Genomic DNA, 11,075 nt, shown 5'->3' with positions numbered 1-11,075 from the left:
GCAAACAGTGGTAGGATTAAGGGACAGTTGTTCTAATTGGTCATATGGGGCAGGTATTTCCCCTTTGGCTGAAGTTAAAGAAATGAGGACTGTAGATAACACATTCATCAACCCATGCAAGGAAGATTTCTCTAGTAAAGTTTGAATGTGTGCTTTCAACAGATCATGTTTCATTTTAATTAATCCCACTGCTTGGAGGTCACATAGGAGATGAAAGTGTCAGGCTACATCATGTTCCCTGGCCCATTCCTGCAATCATGTCCAGCAAAATGGGTCCCTCAGTCACTGTCAATGTGCTGGAGATACCCAGGCACATAGCACTGAGAGCTCCTAAACCGTTAAAAGTACTGGCTGGCATAGCTCATGTACAAAGACAAACTTGCAGCAGTCCAGTAGCACTGTCCTAGCAGGTTAACACATTTCTGCCCTAGGTTTGCAGAGAGAGGTTCTATATAATTCATTTGTCAATCTGTCACAGGCTATGCAGCCCTAGGAATGTGTCCTATTTGGTATGGTCTATGCTGTCAATGCAATAGCAAAAGAGGTAAGCAGTTTGTAACAGCTGTTAGAAGGTTGCTGTATTTTAAGGGCAATCCTGCTCCCCTGGATGCTTATCTCCTAGCTTACTCTTGCCCTTCAATAACCACTCTTAAAAAGTACTTTTAGAAACTGGGTCTTGCTCTGACAGGCTGAAGTACAGTGGCACAGTCAACCTCCCTGCAACCTCAAATTCCTGGGCTCGAGCCATTGTCCTGCCCTCCTGCCTCAGCCTCCTGAGTAGTTGGGATGACTCAGCACTACACCCTGCTAATGTTTTTATTTTTCTTTTCTTTTTATTTTTTTTGCAGTTTTTGACCAGGGCCGGGTTTGAACCCACCACCTCCAGTGTATGGGGCCAGCGACCTACTCCTTTGAGCCACAAGTGCTGCCCTAATGTTTTTATTTTTGGTAGAGGCATAAGTGGTAGGCTTGGGGGTTAGTTGTCCCAGCCAGTCTATGGGGCAGATACCCCACACTGGCTGAATTTAAAGAAATAAGGGCTGCAGATAAACATGCAAGTTTATGAAGTTTGAATTTGTGCTTTCAACAGACCATTTTTTATTCTAATCAACCCCCACTGCTTAGGGGTTATATGGGAGGCATCTCTCTTTGTTGCCCAGGCTGATCTTGAACTCTTAGCCTCAAGTGATCCTCACATTTTGGCCTCCCAAAGTGCTGGGATTATAGGTGTGAGCTGATGCACCCAGCTGATGACCTTTTTTTTTTTAATGTATCCAAGTCACCAGTGCCTGGGCTAGCACAATGCTTCTAATTTTGTTAGTGTGTCGGCTTCTATATTTCCTGGAACTGAGTCTTTTTTGTGTGCAGCCACATGAACCACAGTTAGATCAGACACAGAATGTTGAAGCTTCTCTCATATGTCTTGCCACATGCTCATACTTCATAGGGGTGTGTGCATAATCGCCCACTTTTCTTGTTCCCATTGGGCTAGCCACACATTTATGCCTTTGAATATAGCCCAGTTATCTTTGGAGAATGCAAAGACCTAGAGGCCAGAGCTCACATGTGATGACTAACCACGCAGCTCACAACTTAGCCCACTGACCACTCTGATGTATCAGTTTGTGCTTGTATAGTGACGGTGGTCTAAACACAGGGTTTTCCCCTACTGGAGCCATCTGTATTCCATCATGGCTCAGGATGGGTAACACTCCTTTTTTACTGTGTCAGGAACCAGAGTAAGAAAGGGTAGGGGGTGTCCTGTAGTTGCTCATGTGTAACAGGGCCTAGTATGCATGAAATTCTGAGATGAAGGGACTCATTGCCAGAACACCTTGTTGTTACACATAGGCGTGCCATTCATTTAAGGAGGGTGTTAAGGCTATAGCAGAGGTGCATCATTTGAACAATCCTTCTATCCATCCCTTGACTGTTTGTCACAGTCACGAGAAGGGTCTTTGTTAACAGTTTCATATGTCATAAAGCATTATATACTGCTAGCACTTGTTGCTCAAGGGGACAATGTCTGGTTTCAGTTCCTTTCCTTAACTGCAATCCTAAAGGGACAGATTTGCCATACTGTGTTTGTCATAGGCCCTGGGAAGCAAAAATAACATCCAAAGTCATAGCTGCACCCTCCAAAGAGGCGCCTTAAGGCTTGCACCGGCCACTCTGGCACTTTAGCCTGTTGGAATCTTCCTGCTGAGGTGTTCCTGGTTCCAATGTGCCCTTCTCTAATAATTATATGTAGTGGCCTCAACCATTGTGCTAAGTGTGGATAAATGCTTTCTAATAGCCAAAAAGACCCACAAATGTTTGGATTTCCTTTCCTGTTTTCATGGTTGAAAATTGTTGGATTCTCTTAATCACTGTCCCTGGTATCAAACAAATCTTGCTTGACCCTAAAAATATAACCCCTAAGAACTTCACTGCAGGCTGTGGACCTAGATTTTCTGAGGGTCGATTGCCCATCTCTGTCCCCATAAATGAGCATGCATTATTGTAAGACTTCTCTGCAATGCATTAAAATCTTCAGCGGTTGACATAACACCATCGATATAATGAAGTTGAGAAAGAGAAGACAGGGATGAGAACAAAGACAAGTCCATTGTATCAAAAATCCTAAAGCTGTGAAGATATCCTTGGGGCAACACTTAAAAGGTCCACTGGTTAAGTTTGCTTGCGATTGGTCTTGTGATTGTTCAGAGAGAAGAATGATGGAAAAGGCACCGGCCTAGTCTAAGACAGCAGGATGTGCACCAGCACAGACCCTGTGTGGTTGACTGCATGAGTAATATCAGGACCTGCAGCATGTATGGCTGGGGTTACCTTGTTCAGCTCCCAGTAGTGCACAATGACCTGCCAGGTACTGTCTGGTTTGGGCACATAAAGTCTGGACAGGACTGTTAAATGGGCTTTGAGCTGGGCAGATAAATATGCACCTTTGCCAGGCCCACAATAACTCTACTTATTTCAGCACACCCTCAGGCGATTTGTCTTGTTAATGTTGACAGCTCACCTAAGGGCAGGGAGTTCCAGGGGTTCCCATCTTGCCTCTGCAGAGAACAAACAGGCTTTACTGTACACGCCTTCAATCTGAATCTCCCACTGAAGTTTGCTAAGTCTTTCCTAACAAAACACCCATGCTTAAAATGTTTCCTGGGATAGGGAAAATAAGTACCCTATATGGAGCAGGGGGAACTTTTCTAATACGTAGATGTAGTAAAGTCCTTTTGACCCAGATCAATGGCAGCCCATTAATGGGAGTCTTTCTGGATTTCCATTCCTCTCCACATTCCACATTCTGCTAAGACAATAGTCTTCTCTTTATTTGGGGGGAGGGAGGGGCCAGTAAATGGTGAGCCCAATATGGGACCTCTGGTTACCCCTTATTGCTCAAACACGGTGTCAGCATTGGCCACACTCCTAATCTTGGGGCTGGGTTGGGATCCACCTCTGATTGGCTAGGGCAGTAGCGTGAAGGGTCAAGTCCTCTTCTTCCATCAGAGCAGCGGAAAAGAAGGGACGAAACTGCTGTCCAGGCTGCAGTTCCCTCCCTAAGACTACCAGTACAGCACTGGGCTGTTTGTTTATTCTCAGGGTGTTCCTGCTCCCATCATACCCCCTCTGCCTATGTGTGACTCTTATCAACCCCTTTCCCTTGTCTCTCCTTGTTTTCTGTGGAGTTTTCTTTTCTTACTTGGTTAGTCCTTGTCAGGTTACCAAGCATACCTTATTCCTCACTTTCTCAATTTTCCCCAAATCTGTGATGGCTTCTCCCATGCCATACCCATCTTTGTCCCACTATAGGACTCAACAGAGACAGCAAAGAGTGTGCCATCCTCTTAGCACACCCTGTAGTAATTTATTTTTCATCCTGGCAGTGAAACCTGCTTTAGTTGGTTCTGTGAAAACTCAAGCTTAGATGATTTGCCTCTTTCCTAATTCTCAGAGAAGCCCCTGGTCCTCTTAGATTGACCTCCAAGAGTTCAACCCTCCTGGTCAGTCTCCTTCTTAAGGGCAAGCCTGTCTTGTAGCTAGAATGATTTAGTCCTTAAGGCTGATTTGAAGGTGTTTGCCTTGCATTCTGCAGGTGTTGCTGCAGGGCTGGGTGGGTGGCAATGTTACTGGTTTTTTCTGCATCATTCTTTGGCTAGGAAATCACCCACTATGTCCTTCAGGGGAACCATCCAAGCTATCAGAGGTTCCCTCAGTGGTTGTTTGAAGGTCTGCAACCAAGAGTACAACAGCAGCATTCCCTGACAGTGAGAGGCCCCATGTGCTGACCCCATTTTGCTGCAGTTGTTGAGATTTCTCTTTTCTTTGCATGAGGGGAGAGCTTGCCAGAGTTCCCTGTCCCCCTCCCCATCTGTGGCCTCCAGGTCAGCAGAGTCTCAACTGGGTTTAATTATGGTAGCTCTGATTTTTGGTTGTTTCCATTTCCTTCCCTCTAGGTAGACAAATCTACGAATTTTTGTCTCTCTCTTTTTTAAGAACTAATGTCTATTTTCTCCTAAGCTTGTTTCCATGTTGTTTAAGAGCCTGGGAGGAACATCTTAGGATGTCTCAGTGGTTGTTCCCACCCATTCAGTGGCCTGGGCAATGGGAGCTGCACACCAGTCCCCACAGCAGGCTGAGAGCCTGTCCTCAGTGGGGACATCCTCAGTAGGCCTAGAGGGCACCTGCAGTCTTCAGGTCTTCAGGCTACAACCTTGGGTTGAAGAGTAGTAAACTCAGAAGCTGGGGCAGTGCATTCACCCTGAAATTATTCCTTGGCCTCAGCTTTCTCGGTGGCAGCCTGCTCTTCCTTTTGATCTCTTCAGAATCTCTGTGGAAGCAGAGATCAGGTATGACCTCCCATGGGTGTTCAGGGAGATCAGGCCATGCACGTGCAGAACTTCCCAGGCCAGCATCCACCGTGATCACACCCACCAACTGAGCTCCCTTGCTGCTGCATGGGGTGACAATGTCCACACAACACAGGGGAGCTCTGTGTTGCACAGAACAGTAGCAGTGGTGGGAAGGTTAAGAGGCCTCTGTGGGACCTATAACCACTAGAAGATGCAGCTCCCAGGAGGCTGCACAGATCTGGTTAGTGAAGTTTCCAGAAGTGAAATGACCAGCCATAAAAGTGGCTCCAGTGGCAGCAGCAAACTTCAGCACAGCTCACTGCTCAGTATTCCTGAAGGACATGACACTGACATCAGCAGGGTTTTAGTGGCAATAATGGCACGATCTGCCAGCAGAAGTTTCTCCCAGGTCCACTTCAGATTCATAATGTAAACACCATCACTTTTCCTTTTAGAGATAGATATACTGCTCCATCTGGAAGTCAAGATTGGTGTCTCCTAAGTGGGTTCCTGCTGCAAGGAATTTGAGGACATCCTCCTCCTTCATTTGCAGGGCATCAAGTGCTCTGGACATCATGGAAATTTCCCTTTAAGTTACAATGGGAATCCAGAAGAGCACCACATTGACCCCTTTCTGGGTAGCATGGAAAGGCAATTTTTGTCTCTTGATCTTCAATTCTGTCCATTAAGTTTGATGCAAGGGGAGAAGTGGAAAGCCCTATGTCCTTTTCTAGTTGCAATTTCTCTTCCAGATGTTTGATTTTTGCCTCTTCTGTGAGCTGGGTCTTCATTGACAAATGAACAAAAAAGTCCAACCCGTTGCAGTGGCTATCTGCTGGGCTTCCTTACTGCAGTGCGCCCCAACTGGCATTTTGGGAACACCCTGATACTCATGCAGAGGTCCACAAACATCTAGCTGATGTGCCACCCCACCCCACATGGATGAGGTGGACGTCCTCAGGCATCCACAGATGCTTTGCTCCCCTTACCTCTTCCTTCGTCTCTCAGCTCCTGGCTGGTTGTTCCACAGTGGGCACATCTGTGCAAACCTACCCCAAAGCCGAGGGAACTAAGAGACTAAAGAAAAAGACTGACAAATCCAGTTTCTCAGAGAGAAATAATTAATAGAGACTTACAAACAGTGTGATGTCTCAGGTGGTTCCCTAGATTCCCCCAGTCTTACAGAAAATATTCCATATATAGCAAGCTTTTAAGGTAAAGATGTGCCCTGCTGTCACATCTCAGACTCTGTGGCCAAAACTCATAACCATGGGGAGGTTAGATGAGCATCTTTATGAAGGGTTGTCTAGGCTACAAGCTTTGCCCTCAGACCTTACTGCAGAACAGCCTGGTCCACGGGAGTCAAACACTGGTCATCATGGTGGTTTCGCTTCAAGATGGTGTCATTCTTGCCATGTAACAGGCTGTTTTCCTTCAGCCATAGTGGCAAGATCCAACTGTTTGTTTTGCTGACACTTGAGAAACCTGATGAATGGTAGAAGGCAGAGCAGTTTGCACTGCTGTAGAAAGAAAGCCCACCAACAGACTGCTAATTCTCTGCTGAGGGCTCTCTTCCAGGCAGGATCCCCCCTGCCACCTTGTAGATTCAGGGCGACTTAGTCTCCAAACCAGCTACCTTCTGTCTTTAAGACCTGGAGGACCCTCCTCCCCTGGACCCGTGGAAGTGATACATGCAGCCCTTCTGGGAGGGGGTTCGTGAGAATCCCAACATCTTTGCCAAGAGCCTCTTGACAGGTTAGATCTTAGCAGGACAGAAAGTCTTTCCCTTGGGAAGCCCTATCTCTGCGCTGCCCAAGGCAGCACCCTGAAAGACACTAGTGTCAACTTCAACTAGCACTTTTGCCCTGATGGCCAGCCTGGGTCTGGAGCCCTGTAAATGCCCTAAGAAGTGTGACTTTGCACGAACATGCTCTGCCCCATGGAGCATGTAATTGCATCTCCTCCACCTTGCCCTGCTCTTGCCTCTCTAAAAACAACAAGCCCAGTGGATGAGCCTGCACACAACTGACACCTGCCCTCCCTTCTCATCTCTTCCAGCTCAATTCTCCTGCCAACATGATGAGTATGGGAACACAGGGGTCCTGCTTGAGGCAAGAAGGATTAGGAAATGAGGACACAGAGATCTGAATGAGGTCTCTGGATTTTACTCTGGAGATTCATAATGCCAAGTGGACTCCAGCATGGAGGTCTGTCCTCCAGCTGGGAAATTCACCTCGGAGCTCCAGACATCCCCCATGTGCACACACAGTTCTGTCAGATATATTGGATGTATTTATTTCTTTGCTAAATGACCATTATATTGTCCTCTTTCCTGTGTCTGGTAAAGGTAAGAGGGAGGAGGAATGCCTTCCCCAGGGCCCCAGGGCTGTCAGGAACCCAACAAGGCTGGGAAAGGCCTCCTGAGATGAATAAAAGGAAACTCAGGGCTCCGGGGCCCTGGGCGGGCTTCCTCCCTGAAGGACGTGGCACCCCAGCTCTGGGATGCTCAGGGCCCGCCGTATGGCCCTCTCATCTCCATGGCTACTGAGGATACTGGTCTCCTCCAGAATGAGCTAGGGCTCCACCTAGGCCTGGGGGGGCCTCCAGGATTCCCTCCAGGGCCTGGACCGAGGCCAGGGCTGGGGCCATGGGGGCGGTAGACACCTGTATCCATGATGTTTCTCAGGGACAGGGTGTTTCTCTGGAAAAAAAGAGCCAATAGTTTCAGCATTACATCCTCCTCTCCCTAGCCTTCACCAGGGACTCCCTCTGGAACCTTCACCCCCTCCCCTAGTGAGGGGAGCTCTTCCTCCAGCCTTCATTCCTTTTGATGGCCCCCTTCTCCCACCTGCCAACTGTTCCTTCCACACACAGATTGGCTCCTCCGGTTCCAAATTGCCATTTCTCATTATAACTCTCTCTGATCTCCTTTCCTCCCTGCCCACCAGCCATTTGCAGCCCTCCTGTTCCCATCCTGTTCCTGATGCCCCCTCCCACAGGGGCTTTCTTTACACTAGGCACTCACCACGCAGAAGAAGATCCCAGCAGAGAGCCCTGCAACCGCTGCAACAGAGGCCAGGGTGATGAGGAAGATTTCCCATGGCTTCAGCGACCCACTAGGCTTCCCCCCACTCCCTGGAGTAGCAGCACTTGTGCTCATTTTATTGGGAGTTGTGGGCTTTGCAGTCAAAGCAGGTGTGCCAGAGCCTCCAGGGTTTGCAGGGGACCCAGAGCTGGTGGCTGAACTGGCCCCACTGGGGTTTGTAGCGGACTCACTGCTGATAGCTGTATTGGTCCCAGCAAGGGTTGTGCTGGGCCCAGAGCTGGTGGCTGTGCTGGCCCCACTGGGGTTTGTAATGGACTCAGTGCTGGTGGCTGTGCTGGTCCCACTAGGGGTGGTGCTAGACCCGGTGGCTGTGCTGGCCCCACTGGCTGTGCTGGCCCCACTGGGGAGGTTTGTAGTGGATTCACTGCTGGCAGCTGTGCTGGTCCCACCAGTGGTCGTGCTGGGCCTAGAGCTGGTGACTGCACTGGCCTCACTGGGGTTTGTAATGGACTCAGTGCTGGTGGTTGTGATGGTCCCACCTGGGGCCACACTGGACCCAGAGCTGGTGGCTGTGCTTGCCCCACTATGGGGGTTTGTAGTGGACTCAGTGCTGGTGGCTGTGCTGGGCCCACCAGGGATTATGCTGGACGCAGAGCTGGTGGCTGCACTGGCCCCACTGGGGTTTCTAGTGGACTTAGTGCTGGCAGCTATGCTGGTTCCACTCAGGATCATGCTGGATCCAGAACTGGTGGCTGTGCTGACCCCACTGCGGGGGTTTGTAGTGGACTCAGTGCTAGAGGTTATGCTGGTCCCACTAGGAGTTGTGATGGACCCAGGGCTGGTGGCCATGCTGGCCCCACTGGGGTTTGTGGTGGACTCAGTACTGGTGGCTGTGCTGGGCCCACCAAGGATTGTGCTGGACACAGAGCTGGTGGCTGCATTGGCCCCACTGGGGTTTTTAGTGGACTCAGTGCTGGCAGCTGTACTGGTTCCACTCGGGATCATGCTGGATCCAGAACTGGTGGCTGTGCTGGTCCCACCAGGGATTGTGCTGGACACAGAGCTGGTGGCTGCACTGGCCCCACTGGGGTTTGTAGTGGACTCAGTGCTGACAGCTGTGCTGGTTCCACTTGGGATCATGCTGGATCCTGAACTGGTGGCTGTGCTGACCCCACTGGCATTTGTGGTGGACTCAGTGCTGGCAGCTGTGCTGGGCCGACCAAGGGTTATGCTAGACCCAGCGTTGATTGTTGTGATGGTCCTACTGGAAGTTAGGCTGGTTCCAGGGGGGCTAGATGTGCTGGAGGCAATGGAGGATGCACTGGATCCTGTGTTAGCAAACCCATTGGAAGTTACTACTGAAGATAATCAAAAATAATGGCAATATATATTACATACATATGATTTCTGCTCAATGCTCAGTTAAATCGATTACATGAATAATTCTATTTAATGCTCACTACAGCACTGTAATGTATATCCTATTATTATCACCAGCTAAGATGAAGAAATTGGAGCTTAAAAATATTAACACCTGCCTGAGTTTATATAGCCAGTCAGTTTGGGGTCAGGAAATGGAACCTAGGCTATTGAATCTACACTTGTATGTATAAACTATGCTGCTCTCCCAGCACTGGAGTTACATGACCTAATTTTACTGATAGATAAGTTTGCTCCATATTCTGTTATACAAGATCCAATCAGATAAATAGTGTCAGAAGGGAGTTATAGGACTGGGCGAAACTAATACACATTGATTAATTCATACTTAAAGTAGTATTGCTCCCTTCTTAGAAAATATTTCTCAGAATGTCATTCAGAGAATACCTGCATTAGAATCACTTATGGGAGCTTGTTGTAAATAAAGATTCTTAAGTAAATCTCTCTAGAATAAATGAATTAAAGTTTGAGATGGAGCACAGGTGTCTGCATCTTCAGAAGAAGCCAGCAGGCTCTATATGCATTATAATTCCAGGGCATCCCATCACTATGGCAAAGGCTGGAGGAGGATAAGTTATGTGTGGCTCAAATGCATATGATCTCCCAGGATTAAGAGCTATAAACCAAGGTCTACAGGTACAGTGAAAATTTTCAACTTCTTCAGGCTCAGGCAGAGTTAAGGATGTGCCTATTTTTTTGCCCCTAACTCCCCTGAAAGATGAAGACCCTTGGCCTCACCAGCCTGTATTTTCTCATCTCATTTGTGGTTCATTTTATTATTACATGGGACATGTGTACCTAGCACCTCACCTTACACATGTCTGGTTTTCCCCCAATCTCATCTGAACTAACATAGGATTAGAGTTTAGCTCCATTTTGGTAAGGTCTCCCCTACATCTGTAAAATGATTTAAATTGGTGGTAAGCTCAGAATCACAAGTAAAGCTAAATAAGGAACTGGGATGATCAAGAGGAGAGAGTATAAGTAAAAGAAGACAGATCAATGAGTCAAGTTACAGGAGGGCTAATTTTGGTCCAAAATGTGAATTCTCCAAAAAGTCATGCTTTCCATTTGTACAGCAGGACATGGCCCCCAAAGTGTTTAGCAGTGTCAGAGCTGTGGAAATTTGTTTTGATTCGCAAATCCTATTTTCCTTGATCTGAGGCTGACTTAGGCTGATGTGGAATCAGTGTTAAGGACAGGAAGGAAATAAGAGTTTGTAGAATATAGTAGAGTGATATTTAAAAAGCAGCAAACTCTTGGAGGGATCACTTCTGAGGTTTATCTTACAAGGGTACAAGTGAATCTTTCTAAGAGTAGAATGTGAACATTTAAAATAATAACTAAGAAAATGACACGAAGGCTATGTTAACCAGTTTGATGGAAGTGTTTCGGATTGTGTGTGAAAACCCCACACTGTACCCCAGAAGTGCATTAATGTACATAGTTACCATTCAATAAGAAAAAAAAGCAGCAAACTCTTCTTGTTCTTAATATTTAAGTCCCCAGCCACATCACACCCAGGTCATTACCATTTTACAGGTGCAGTAACTAAGGCACAGAGAAGCAACTCGCCCTGAGTACGCAGTTAATAGATGGAGATGTATGCAGTCTAAGACCACAGCCACAGTTTTAACTCCTGGTGATACACTGTTATCCTCACTCTATGGAGGAGAAGCAGAACTGACCCCAGCAGTGGTCACATCTCCCCCAACTCCTCAAAGGTTCTCAGACCACCC

General features: G+C 47.6%; 1 protein-coding gene across 1 annotated transcript in view; it reads right to left on the bottom strand.

Moving 5' to 3' along the window:
* Positions 1-7,356: 7,356 nt before the first annotated feature.
* Positions 7,357-11,075, bottom strand: part of MUC21 (mucin 21, cell surface associated) — a 4,222-nt gene continuing 503 nt past the window's right edge. The window contains exons 2-3 of the mRNA XM_003789267.1: positions 7,876-9,254; positions 7,357-7,551 (exon numbers count right to left, since the gene is read on the bottom strand). Of these exons, the coding sequence (XP_003789315.1) occupies positions 7,357-7,551; positions 7,876-9,254 (1,574 nt within the window). The remainder of the gene's footprint in view (positions 7,552-7,875; positions 9,255-11,075) is intronic.

This window comes from Otolemur garnettii, unplaced genomic scaffold (genome assembly GCF_000181295.1).
Source record: "Otolemur garnettii isolate 467f Iridium unplaced genomic scaffold, OtoGar3 scaffold00031, whole genome shotgun sequence".
In the NCBI taxonomy this organism is placed as follows: Eukaryota; Metazoa; Chordata; class Mammalia; order Primates; family Galagidae; genus Otolemur; species Otolemur garnettii.
The sequence above is the reverse complement of the archived record's forward strand: the minus strand, read 5'-3'. Positions and strand labels throughout refer to the sequence as shown.